Consider the following 14524-nt stretch of genomic DNA (forward strand, 5'->3'; position numbering starts at 1 on the left):
CCTTATGAGGTAGGATCTGTTTCTCCTCCTGCTCTACCATCCTTAACAGGTCTGGAGATAAGTTGCTATCTATGTCGTCTTCAAAGTCATGAGATCCCTCTAAACACATGTCTCGTTCAAAAGGATTTTCTGAGTCCCTAGCAGAGACACTCATGTCATTGATATTCAGGGACCTGTTACTGGTACCAATGAGTATACAAAGAATGTAAAAATTTTAAATATATTTATTTGTATGGTATGATTATAAAATTGATGAAAGAATGATTTGGAAGAATATGAAAGAATCCGAAGTAATTACTCATATAAAAGAATGAAAGAATATTAAAGGAAATATTTGTTCCAAATAACTACAAAGATGTATTTCATTAAAATAATGATGTTTGAACATAAGCCTATTTCACAAATGAATTCTTATTGTTTCTAGGCTAAAACAACAAGTGTGTTCTGAATATTACTCTGAGAAGGCTCTAAAGACTTCAGGTATCTCTTCTGCAGTCCAATTATTTAAAACACTCTCAGGTTCATAGGACGGATATCCAACAAGGTCCCTTCTTCATTTATGTCTTCATAAATGGCATTGATGTGAACATTTTCCAATATCTCATTGATACTTTCTTCTACCGGTATCCTTCTCCGAGGATGAATAATCCCTCCCGATACAAAAGTCTTGGATATGTGAGGAAAAGTCATAGTCTGCCATTTGACCTCATCCCCTCTCAAGCGTGCCCTTCTTCTTTCTTGCCCCTTCTCTAACTCTTTCTTCTTTTGTCTCATATCCGTCTTGTAGCCTAAGCCAAAACAATCTTGTTTTTCTCTCAGTACAGGAACCTCAATTCTTCCTTGAAGACATCTCCCCAATCCTCTTCCGGGTAAGGCTCATTTCCCCATCAACAATTGTAACCCATCTTCGTGGTCTTGGATATTTTCGGCACTGGAATTTTGTTCCCTTCAGAAATAAATGTTGCATTTACAAACTCTAAAGATCGAAAAGAGCATTCAACTATCTCGTCATTAGCTTCCTCGTACGGTGCATCGTTGGCTACAGCTGCTATGATGTCTTCTTCAGCATTTATTGTTACCAGCCGACCTTCTAACACTAGCTTCAACTTCTGATGTAATGATGATGGTACAGCCCCTGCCGAATGTACCCATGGCCTCCCCAATAAGAAATTGTAGGAAGGCTTGATATCCATTACAAGGAAATCCACTTCGTAGATAGTTGGACCAATCAATAAAGGTATATCGGTTCTTTCCATGACCCTTCTTTCTATGCCATCAAATGCTCTCACTATATTCTGGCATGTCTTCATGTACGAGCTATCCACAGGCAGCCTATTAAGTGTAGATAGGGGCAACACATTCAATGTTGATCCGTTGTCAATCAATACTCCTGGCAAGGTGTACCCCTTACATCGAGTAGTAATGTGCAAAGCTTTAGTAGACCCCATACCTCCAGGTGGTATTTCGTCATCATTAAAAAAGATAAAGTTATTGGCGCTTACATTGTTGACTAGCCGATCTAATTTGTTGACTGAAATATCATTGGCCACGTATGTTTCATTTAGTACCTTCATAAATGCACTTCGGTACTTCCGAGCTCAAAAGTAAAGCTAGTACAAATATGCGAGCTGGTTGTTTATGCAACTGCTCCACAACACTATACTCACTGTGCTTCAAAAATTTTAGAAACTCCTTAACTTCCTCCTCTTTTATTGGCTTATTGATCCACGGTTCAGACGCGACTGCTTTTTCTTTCTTTTGCTCTTCTGTTGAAGTTTTTCCTTTCGTTGATTCTATTCGGGGGCTTACCAAATCGTAGCGCCTCTCACTACGAGTATGAGAACCTATACCCTGATCCCTTTCTACAATAGCAGCTGTAGTCTCCTTTTCTGGAATGGTCGTGTTGCATTCATAGTTCCACGGGACTTTCTTGCTATCCCTATAAGAGAAGGTTGCAGGTTTCTGAATGATGATCTTCGGCGTTATACATGCTCTAGCTTCACTATTCTTAGGTCGTGAAATGATGACCATGGGATAATTAGCTTTTAGAACTCCCAATGTTAATTCCGATGTGCATATGTTTCCCTCCTCTTGAACTTCTTCATAGAACTCCATCTCTTTATTATCTATCATGCCTTGGACCAAACTTCTGAATTCTGTACACTCCTGGATCTCGTGTCCTATCTCTTGATGGAACTCACAGTTGTTCCCCTTTTGTTCATAACTTTTTTCTGAATCTGAAATGATCAACCCCCTTTTTTTCATCTCCTTTCAAACCCATCTCAGAGGTGTTCTTACCTCTGCAATGTCTGCCTTAATTTTTCTCCCCATGTTTCCACTCATCATGTTCACCTCATTATTAGCATGATTAGGTAATGGATTTTCTGCATTGGGTGAATCATCAAGCTTGACAACGCCCATACCGATCAGCTTTTCAACCAGCTTTTTGAAGGCTATGCAATTTTCTACAGAATGCCCCATAATCCCCGCATGATAGTCGCACTGCGCATTCGTGTCGTACCAATTAGGGTACAACGGTTGTAGGGGTTTCAAGTAGTGAGGGGAAACAACGTGTGCATCGAATAATCTTTGATACAACTCCTTATACGACATTAGGATTAGCGTGAACTGGAGCTTCTCAGTGTTTTGTCTTGTTCCAGATTCTTGTCTTGATGAGCCTTGCTGGTTAGCTGTCACCTTCCTTGGCTGATTCACCGTAATCAATTTTGAGTAACCCTTGTTATATGTACTCGTGTTGTTCACCTCATTCTCTCTTTTCTTTGAAGTTGACCTTCGATTACTTTCTTCAGCGTCAATCTTCCCACTCCTGATGGCATTTTCAATCAATTCACCATTCATAACTATGTCAGAAAAGTTTCTGGTGGCACTTCCTAACATGTGTGTGATAAACGGGGCTTGCAAGGTGTTAATGAAGAGCATCGTCGTCTCTTTTTCCAAGAAGGGTGGCTGAACTTAGACTGCAACCTCCCCCCACCTCTATGCATACTGCCTAAAACTTTCACTTGGCTTCTTTTCCATGTTTTGCAAGGTGATTCTATCAAGAACCATGTCTGTTACATGACTGTACTGCTTCATGAATGCTTGTGCTAAATCTTTCCATGAACTCATCCTGGTACTGCTTAATTGATTGTACCATTTAGACACTGCTCCTGTAAGGCTATCTTGGAAGCAATGTATTAGCAGTTGGTCATTGTGAATATACCCAGTCATCTGCCTATAGAACATGGTGATATGAGCCACGGGGCAACTGGTCCCACTGTACTTCTCAAATTCTGGCATTTTGAACTTATAAGGGAGTACCAAATCCGGGACCAAGCTCAAATCTTTAGCGTCTATCCCATGGCAGTTCTCAATGATTTCCAATGCCCTGAATTTTTCCTTAAGCCACTTACACCTCTTTTCTAGCTGCGTTGGCAATTCTACCCTTATTTTTTTCTTTTTCAGCCATTTCGTCGAAATCAGGGACGGCGAGGTTAATAGGGTTATCTCTGGGGTTAGAGCCTGATCCAGCTTGAAAGTTTGTTGAGGCACCAGCCTGAAACTGCTGAGGCTTGATTGTGACAGAGGATTTGCATGAGTGCACCTCAGCTTGGGTTTGTCCATGCGGAGGGGTAAAGTCAGGAGGATAGAGAGGTTCGTCATTGTCTCCTTCTTCAGTATTAGCCATAGGGCTTTTTCCTTTATCATTTCCCCCAGTCAATAGTTGAGTCAACTGATTCATCATGTCTCTTTGGGACTCCTGCATTTCGTCCGTGATATCTTGCTGAACCTTAGCTAGCTGCTCTCGCACTTGCAGCTGAATTTGGTCTTGCATCTCCTTCTAAAACTGTTCCAGTCTTTCCAATCTTTGATCCATGTTTCTTGACTTTGCACGGGTGCCGTACGGGTGTTTGGTTGATTGGTTTTCTAGATTAACTGTAATGATTTTAATCGGTCAGGATCTTTCAATGGACTTTAGTGCATATGATGTAATGTAATGCAAATGTATGAATGCAAAAAGACGTCGATTCTGATTCAATTCTATTTAGAAAACTTTACTAGAAAACAAAATTCTTTACATAAAATAGATTACATATATGGTTTTGCCCTAATACTCAGAACTTTAATTTTCCTAAGTAGCGAAGCTAACTCTTGTCCCCGGCTTGATTTTAGCTCATACTTTACGCTCAGTGCAGTGGCTTATACTGCCAAAGTCTACAGGTGATCAGCTACCTCTCGAATTTGAACCACAGCTTCTCCCATAATACGATCTCTGTTTCTAACTTGATTCTGAAGATGGTGAAGTTGTTCACTCTGACAACTTTCGTTGGTTTCCAGGTACTCAATCCGGATCTCACAATTTTACACTGCTGATTCCAACTCTTCTATTCTTTCTTTCATTTCTTCGATCTTACTCAAGCTCGCTCTCAATTCCATCGCAGAATTTCGACTTTGATACTAATGAAGAGATCTTTCTAACTCAGCCACTCTATCTTTTAGTTCACACTTCTCCTTTTGATTCTCTGACAAACTCTTCTCTAAAGCCTCATTTCATGTCTGAACCTCTCAGAATATCCTTTCCCATCTATCAGCCTTCATCTTTTCTTCCCAAATCTCTTGACGCCACTGTTCTGAAGTTTTCCCTAGCCCAGCGGTCCTTATTGATAACCTCAACTTCTAATCTATCTTCAAACTGTCTAAGTCTTCCTCGGCTTTGTTCTTACCTTTTCTTAATTTCTCAGTCTCTAACTTTTGAACATCCACATCTTATCCCAAGTGCATCTTTTCTTTCTCCAACTACTCGATCTTCTTTTCAAGCTCTGCATTCCTCTTCTCAAAATCTTGTTTTATAATTTCCAATTCAGAGGGAACAACCCGCAAATATTCTTCTATCGACTGATTGTCTCCTTGACTTGGCCCTGGGATATTATCATTGATTCTCCTAACCAACCATTCATTATATTCAGGAGTCGTCATTGGGCCTACGGCTAATCTCTTCATCCGACGAGTTTGGTCTCATGCATTAGTGATATCTCGAATCTTCTTTTTATAGCCATTATCTTTATATGAGATTTCAAACTCAACTAAACCTTGGGTTACAGGTATAAATTGCCTTGACCTATATTGTCTTAACACCATCAATGGAGCATAACCAACAGCTCCCTAGATTCCAAGTAACGGGACCCAATCAAAATCATCACATCGGTACAAGATCTCATCCGGAAGCAACCACGGGGCTCTCCACTCGATGTTCTGAAAAATGGCAAACCATTTTTCTTTCGAGATGTCATCTCTCCTTGGTGTAGCTGCTATCTCTTTCAGTGGCAAATAACTTTCAGAGAAGACTCGATACGAAACCTTATCAATTTTCCAAAAATGACTGTGGAACCATGCAAGTAGAAGCTGCACACATCCAATGAATCTGCCTTCACCTGCCTTTCGACATGCATTCAGTGACCTGAAGGTTTCTGCCAAAATTTTCGGAACCGGTGTAACCCTCTTATCAAGTCGGTCAAAGAGATCTGAGGTTGCCTCATCTGCATGCCCTAGTGCGTTAGGAAAAATTACTAGCCCATAAATGCTCAAAGAAAAGACATCGACCTTTTTCCTCGCATCAAGGTGTGCCAAAATTAGCTCTTACAGGCTTTTTCAAGGAATGCATTTACTTTCCCCCCTCTGCTTGATCCGTGCTGTAACCCACTGCTCACTCATTCCGGTGATGTTCATTGATTTCTTTACAAAGGTTGGGATATTAACGGCTCTAGAGTAGACTTTATCAACTTGGATCTTTGGGCAACGTAGGAAAGCTGTATATTCTTCTATAGTGGGCACTAAATCAACCCTTCCAAAGGTAAAGCAATTATATGCGGGGTTCCAATACTGAACGAAGGCCCGGAAAAAATGTTCTTCTACCTTAATGTCGAGTAGATACGGCAAATCCCCATAACTATAGTTGAACAATTGCTTAGTTTCGTCATTCCAATGATCCCATATTACCTTTAATTCCTGAAGGCTATTTTGTGTTACACTGATACGGGTGTAATCCCACAACTTTGACGTGTATCCCCCTGCTAGACTATCTCATTTCTCTAATTGTGTTTTCTCTGACCACATACGGACAGCAGCATTGTCCTCCACTTTATCAAGAAATCCGTTCTCCATGCCAAGCTTTCTAATTTGGTAATCGAACTTGAATCGACACTCTTTTGAATATGAAATGACGTGCAAACATAGTAAAAACACCATAAGTTAGTGCAACATACAAAAACACAACTTCAAGTAAGTAAAAAAGAGAATCAAACACCTATCTGGGTAACAGCTGGGGTTTCCGCAGTACGATCAAGGGTGGGCTCCTAGCGTTTTCTATATGCAGTTCGGTTCTAAAGTTGAGGTACCCGAACCAACAGATTCCTCGATCTTCACCCATTATAGGCTCATACGGACCAAGTTCGGTTCAGGGGAATACATATCCCTATGGCTCCACGGAGATGAAAATCTCACGAAGACATAGGTACGGATGTATCCCGAAAGCGGTCCACTATTCTGCACGGAGGTGAAAACCTCACGAAGGACTAGTTTCTCACTCCCACTTAAAAGAGTAAGACTAAACAGTCTTTATGCAATATGATTCCAAGATATAAAACTCAATTTACAGTAATCATACCACACACAAATGCAATGAGAGGATCGTAATTTTTTCAAATCAAATTTTCAATTTTCAATAATAAGACAAAAAATAATCAATTTTATGGCTTGACTCTCCTGATATCCCCAGTGGGGTCGCCAAGCTGTCGAAACCATTTTTTAAAACAAAAATGTTATTGTCGACTTAAAAACAAAACGAAAATTGGAGTCGCCACTGATCCTTTATTGAGGTGTGACTGGTTCACCTTAAAGACAATTTTAGTCTGCGAAACTTTGAGAAAACAGGTTCGGGAGTCGGTTACGCACGAGGAAGGGTTAGCACCCTCATAACGCCCAAAATTGGTACCGAATTGATTAATTAAGGTCTTAATTCCGAATATCAAAAATTTGTAAAGAATTTTAAAAATATGATCCTCCTTTTTTAATGATAATTTTATAATAGATGCTTGAATAAATCGAGGCGAATGCTAAAGACCTTCTCGTCTCAGAGTAATAAAATGTCATACCCAATACATTAGGACACGACATTTTTAGTCCTCGAGAATAAGCTTGTCTTTTGATTTTCAAAACTCTTGCGGCGAAGTTCGAAAAGGATATTCCATTACTTTAAGTTAGATGAAAAATCGAAAGCCAATACTTTAGGGCATAATTTCTCAAATTTCTGAGCATCGAATATAGCCCTTATTATTTTTTAAAAATCTTCATTTCGAGAAAACATGTCATATCCAATACATTAGGACACGACGTATCGAATTCCCGAGAATGAGCTTTTTATTTATGTGTTTTGATTAAAGAAAATTTTTGATTATTTAGATTCAACGAGGAAAGTTGGAACCCAATACGTTAGGGCTCAATTCTCTCGAGGATTCCAAATTTCAAGTAGTACGTTATTTTGAAAGCTTTTGGATGAAATGATTTTGATACTTAAACGATATTAGACGTAATCTTTTGAACGAATAAAGTGTGATGGAGTGATAACGAACAATGCGAAAGGATAATTCGAGATTAAAACGTACACTAATGGATAATGAATAATCAATAAATAAATTTAAACAAGCATAACAATAATTATCTCAACCATATATCATACAAATACCAACATTGACAAGTAATAGGAAGCTAATTGAAACCAAGCAATTTTACATAAACATAAATAAAACATACAAATTTAAAAATAATTTAAGAAATAAATAGCATGAAAGAATGAGAAAGATCATTAATAAACCCTATGCGAAAATAAATTTAAAGCAAATAATATATATATATATGAGAGTTTCAAAAGGAAATTCAAAAATAGAGTTAAAAACATATGAAATATAACATACAAAATAATATATACTTAACCTAAATAAGTATTACATACTAAATAAAAATAATATAAAACCAGCAACATCATGTATGTGAGGTAAAAATAATTTTAATGAAATTTATATATGTATAAAATATATATGTATATAGTTTAAAATTAAATAATATATATTACATATGTACATATATAATAAAAACAGTCTAAAAATAATAGTAAATAATAAAGTAACACATATATATTGGTAAATATAATCAAATATAATAATAAAAATAATAAATAGTAAAATAATAATAATAATAATAATAGCAAATAATAATAAAAATAATTAAGTGATTAGAAAACGCAAGAGGGACTAATCTGCAGTCAAAATAGAAATAACGGGCCACAAATGTAGTTAAAAAATGGAGAGTCTAAACTGCAATTCGCGAATTACAAGGGGGGCCAGATTGGAAATTATTCCATTCCCCAAAACGCAGTGCAGTGACACGGACTGAAATGAGACAATATCAAAATGCAGGACAAAAAATAAAAAAAAATAAAAAGTACCGATTTAAAAACCATGCAAGAGTAGAAGGCCCTTTTGCGCAATATACCCAAGAGTTGGAAAACGCGCGGATCCTCCCCGGGTCGGGTCACCGCGCCGGTCGGAGGCTTCTGAATGGTGTCGTTTTTAAAGTTACTGAAGCATGCTTAAAACGGGGCCGTTTCCTTCACATATATAAACTAAAATAAAACCTAAACAGATCAGCCTCCTATCATTTTTTTCTAAAAATAAACTGAAGAACCCTAAAGGTTCTCTGCGCCGTTCCATGCCCAGGCTAACCAGAGGCCATTTGTCTTCCAACCCGACTCCGATTACAACGGAGTAGAAGGAAAGTCGGCCACCAGGTAAGCTTTGACCCTCTAACTCCTCTTTCTTTTCTTTTTTTTTTAATACACAAATAATAATAAAGAAAAAAGCAGAAAAAGAAAAAAATGCAGAGAGAAAAAGAAGGAAAGAACACCTTCGAAACTCAGTCTATTGCTTTTTTTATTCCTTTTGTGTATTGATATTGCGCGTAACCGTTTACAATGCATATTTGGCTTTTATATAGCCAGAAAAATAAAAAATACAAAAGAAATCCATATATTTTTGTTGTATCATCTCGCTTTTTGTTATTGGCTTTTTCTTTGCTGTTATTTGTGTGTAGGTACGGCTGTACGGAGCAGTGGGCGTGGAGGTGTGGCACGTGGCAGTGGCGCACGTGCGAGGGAAGGCCCTGGTGGCTGCGGCGCTGAAGGCTCGTTGTGGCTGCTTGGGTTTCTGCGTTTGGGGAATGTTTTGGACTAGGTTGGGCTGGATTAGGCTTTGGGCTAGGCTAGTGTTTGGGTTGTTTAGGTATTGGGCTTGCTGATGTAATTTGGGTTTATTATTTTTTTCGGTTTGTAACTATGGCCTGATGGACTTTTAATAATTTTTGTTTTTATTTATAAAATTAGGCCGGGAAAATTGGGTATTACAATTACAAACGAAAAGTGATATAACCAAAAGTTATATCACTTGATTATTAACCAAGAGTTATCACATTTCATAGTGATGAATTATATCTCTTAAAATTATATAACTTTATTATTAACAATGAATTATGATTATTCAAGTATACATATGTTAATAATAATGTTTATTGCTAAAAGATGTGATTATCCATTTAGATAGTTGTGTTCCTATGAAAAGACAAGAGGACTCCTATAAATAGGAGACAAATTTCATTTGTCTGACACACTAGAAAAATACATCAAAGTTTCTTTCTATTGTTCCACCATCTTTTATATTTTTAGATTGTTCTATAAATAATTATTGTAGAAATTCTTTATAGAAATTCGTATCCTTGTTATGTTTCGTTCAGTACTCAGTGGACTATTTCCGTCAGTGCAAAACGTGGATAGTCATTGATTAAAAGTTTCATTAATTTCTCATAAGTTTATTTTTATTCTCGTAAACCAAGAACGCATGGGACTTGTAATTCCATTTAACAGAACTGAATTAGAGAACTATTATGCTTCTGGTTAGTATGCTACTGTCCTAATAATTTTGATTTTGTCTTTCATATACTGATATATCCGAGATTTAGGCAAGTAGGAGCAGGATCAGAATGGGATTTAAGCGGTCAATGATTCAACATCCTAGCTAATTTAAAGCGAGGATCATGCAACGTGTGACATTTGACATGTTACAGAAGCAAACTCCGATTATGTCAAGATTGATCTATTTCCAACTTTGATTGAGTTTTTACTGGTGTAGTCCAAGAGAAAATCCAGATACGCTTTGGCGTCTAACTTCGTAGAAATGAACATATTTTTCACCTTGCTTTATCTAGCAATTAGTTTCAGTCTACATTATCGAGAACTTCAGCAATATAATGAAGATAGGGCTGCTTGATTCTATTGAAGCATCCGCCGAGCAGTCCATCCACTTTAATGCCAAACACTGAGCAGAAAATGGTCACCTGAGTTATTAACACCGTGATATGCCCTTACGCCAGTTCAGTTGCCTGTTCCTATCTTGTTCTTTCTCCTCACTTATCTTTCTAGTTTCTACCAAATTTTCATTTATCAAGAGAGCAGCTAAAAACAGTTGAATCATCTTGGTTATGTTTGGCACACTGAAGATGATACTGAGCTTCAACACTGGGGCATTGTATTTGTTTCTTTTCAACCGGAACTTATGCTATTATGTTCATGTAATCTATTATACAGGCAATGCTGGCTTTGGTCTCTGCTGGACCTTCTACTGCAGCAACAATTGAATGCTTAGCACGCAAGGAAAACGGGAACGCGAACTGATAATAATTTCATCAGCCATTGCTATATCTCAAACAGCGGTGAAAGATTGAGTCTTGCATCTCCAAGTTATTGCTGGTTTTGAGACTGAATTTGTCTTCCTCTTCTAGAAGCTGGTTTGAGACTTTTACTGTCCTGGAATTATAAATTTCTTACCATTTGTGTTTCTTTAAACCGTCTATGGAAAGAAAATGGTCTAGTTTTCAAACTAGTTTGTAAAAATCTATAAAATTCGGGTCATAAGAAATGACACAGCAATTCAACCTCATTTTAGTTATAGTAACTGAAACTAGTCTCTTGGTAGCTTCAGCCTTTCTCAGATAAGTGTATGAAAAATTGCTGCAAAAGAATATAACACATGTCCTAAAAGTTGATGATATCTTAGTATTGATTGAAACTCAACATTTCCTGGTCTTACTACATCTGCATCACAATTATGGTCTCAATGAAGCAAATTGTAAATATCTCCAGCAGGCACTGCTACCATTGTTCTACCCCAATAATGCAACTAGATCATCTATGGATTTCAATGTCTTCTCGTAGTACAAGTACGATTCGTATACTTTCGGTGTGCGTACGTAATAATCGAACTACAAAAATTAAGATGAACAAAAAAAAGAAAAAACATAAGAAATTGACCTCACAAATGATTCATAGGCTGGTTTCACCAATTCATAATCTATGTACGTACCTCAGCCATGTTATCCACCAATTCATTTGCTGTTTTCACGTATTTATCTTTTCGACCTTGAGGCAATGTACTCATGGCATTCTTCAAGTCCTGAGAAAGATAAGCCTGCTTTAGTCGAATGTAAAACATGACATACCTCCATGACATGGAGTCCAACATGTCTCTCATGCTATGTAACCCCTCGGCAGTTTGTTTAATTCTGGCGGCGGCATCTTCCGGAGACAAACCGGGCTCGAAAAACCGTTCCCTGAGAAATGAATGTGTGCCCCAATTCTCTGCTACTGCTACTGGTGTGCCACTAAGCCCTAGTGCTGCTAGTGAAGTAGCAAGAAACGTTGTTACAAGTTTTCGCCGGTTGCTGATTATTACATTGTTTTGTTGGGGTTGAAACGATGCTCGGATTATGGGGAGGGAGAGTCTGCTGCAATGGTGACTTTGGGGTGTAGGGAATTTCTGGTTGACATGGATGAAGAATGTTGAATTAGTGAAGGAGGTCATGATTTTTGGATAAAAAGTGTGTGGAAAAGTTGAAGATCATTTAATGGAGCAAAATGTGAGGGTGGATTTTGGGGCAGGTTTTGATTGCTGACCGTATCGCCCCCTCATCCAACATGGACCGTAGCTTTTCGGAACTCCTTATCTTACATGAAGTTGACCCCCAAAATATATTTGCTCTAATTTTGGATTCTAGTACTGCTAAAATTTGAAATTTCCTTTCTCATTGTTTTATTTTTTTAATGTTATTATTTGTTTCAAATCCATAATATTGTTAGTTGATATAATTCATGTGATGATATAGTTTTTTTTTATTTCTATTTGATCACATAAAACTACGTGAAAATCTAATAAATTATATTTAACAAAATAAAATTATATGTGAATTAAATGCTTAAGGTTTTCCTTTTTTCTCTTTTTGGAATCTATGTAATATTTTCAAGGGATAAATTTTAAAATGATACATAAACTTAGATTCAATATATAATTTAATATGCAAATTTTAATTTGGTGTAATTATACATATGAAATTTTAATTGTTAATTCAGTCATACATATTTAAAGAAATAAATACATCAATTTATTTTTATATTGGATAAATATAATTACATGTGTGTGCAATATAAAATGTAAAATGATGCTAGATTAGTAATTGTGTTAAAAATTTGTGAGAATTGGATTAAACCAAAATTTCTTGTATAAAATTGAACAAAATCAAAATTCATGTATAAAATTGCACATTAAACTAAAGTTCATGTATAGTTTAAAGATTGACCCCTCGCTTTAATGATAATAACTAATTGTATTAAAGTAGAGAGATTGAATACCAAATTTCAACATAATTGAAGGGATAAAACAATAATTAGACTTATATTTATCTCTCTATATATCTCAAAACCGTCTTAGCCGAATTTGAAAATTTATTAATTTATAATTTAGCTTAAATTACAAATTATGTTACCTAAATTATAGATACTTAATTCTTTTGTTAGAAGTAATATCTAAATTATATATTCGTTACCTAAATTTATCTCTAATAATGAAAAAAAAACAACCGATTAAAAGTTGCCCATGGCACAAAAGCTACTTAACTATTATCATGTATTTATTTATATCAAATAATTTCAAAAAATAAAAAATGTTAAAATTAAAAAAAATATTTAAAAATTAAAAAAATCAAATTAAAAATTTATTAGAATTGGCTGATCAATTCACAGTCAATGACGGTCAACATCTGATCAACAAGTGGTGCTTATGTGACTTTGATGCCATGTTACGTTATGTGATTGATCCACGTTATTATTGATTGATTAACAGTGGACAAGTAGAAGTACCAACATAGAAAAAAAATAGTTTAGATATTATTAAAAATATATATTGAAATGAGAAAATGATTATAATTAAAATACTAATTTATTATTTAATCTTTATAATTTTAAAAAAAAATATCTAATATATTTTGTATAATTATAAATTTAAAATATATTTTATACACTTAAAATTAAAATTGCATAAAATATTAATCTTAATGGAGATTAAAAACTCATTTAAATCCAGCCCAATTCGGACCGGGCTGGAACAAGTGGGCTTTCTGGTTTGGTCATTTTATAACAAACTTTAAAATGGTTTGAATGCAGGCCTCCACAATCAAAATTGTTTCGTCTTTTCCAATACTTCAAACTTACGTTGTATACGAATGGCCATGGAAAGAATATTTACTCATTTTACGTCATTTTTTTAATCACATCAACCTATATTAAACTAAACAAGTAAATTTATCAAGTAATTTAGTAAATATAAAGTAATTTAACAAATTTTTTAATACATCAGAATTCTTATTTATAACCATGATAAATTTTAACTAAATTTATTTAACCAAATATTTTATAATATAATGAATAAAAAGGTTATATAAGTCAGTTCAAAAGTTTCTCCCAATTCGTGATTATATGTACTATAGATTATAGATTATTGTTGGGACTACAGTTGTTCAATGTTGATTGTTTGATCTTTGTTTAAACATCTTGATTGTCTATTCATTCATTTGTTTAAACAGCTGTCCAGACAAACATTTGAACAATAGTCTGGACAAAATTTCATGACAATTTAGATGAAGTTGGATGTTGGTATTGTTTACTTGAGTCTCCATGTTGTTTTTCCATAAGCAAAGGAATCCCTTGATCTATTTTATTTCATCTCAAACTGTGGTAATCAAATTTGACCAATTTTGGAAACCATGATATCAACGTGTGTTATCCTTACCATTTAAGTCTTGTTTTGTGGATGAAATTACGTGGATAATCAAGCTATATTTAGGATACATTTTGGAGACTTTTATCCCAGACTGTTATGGATCAAATTGAAGTATTTATCTCTACAATAACCGATCTAGAAGGCTGCCTCATTTGGCTTATAAATAGGCAGCAATTTGCATGTTGAAGAGGCATCTTTGAAGAGTGCTTGAGCTTATCTCTTTGATTTACTAGTCGAAATTTATTGTATTCTTGCACTTAGCACATAGGCATTATTTGTGAAAGTTGAATCTAATTGTAATTGAGATTTTG

The 14524-nt window shown here is 35.6% G+C and overlaps 1 protein-coding gene across 1 annotated transcript; it reads right to left on the bottom strand.

Moving 5' to 3' along the window:
* Nucleotides 1–11133: 11133 nt before the first annotated feature.
* LOC107918812 (photosynthetic NDH subunit of lumenal location 2, chloroplastic) lies at nucleotides 11134–12185 on the bottom strand. Its single transcript, XM_016848399.2, has 2 exons — nucleotides 11466–12185; nucleotides 11134–11364 (listed from the first exon to the last, which is right to left on the bottom strand). Exons 1-2 carry the CDS (start codon nucleotides 11961–11963, stop codon nucleotides 11266–11268), a joined length of 597 nt encoding a protein of 198 aa, XP_016703888.1. The 5' UTR covers nucleotides 11964–12185; the 3' UTR covers nucleotides 11134–11265.
* Nucleotides 12186–14524: the final 2339 nt, after the last annotated feature.

The sequence above is a fragment of the Gossypium hirsutum genome, chromosome D13 (genome assembly GCF_007990345.1).
Source record: "Gossypium hirsutum isolate 1008001.06 chromosome D13, Gossypium_hirsutum_v2.1, whole genome shotgun sequence".
NCBI lineage: Eukaryota > Viridiplantae > Streptophyta > Magnoliopsida > Malvales > Malvaceae > Gossypium > Gossypium hirsutum.

Coding starts and splice junctions, on each gene's coding strand:
- LOC107918812 (XM_016848399.2), bottom strand. CDS start 11,963: ATGACCTCCTTCACTAATTCAACATTCTTCATCCATGTCAACCAGAAA. Junction 11,365..11,465: donor TGGTGGATAACATGGCTGAG/GTACGTACATAG, acceptor TAATTTTTGTAG/TTCGATTATTACGTACGCAC.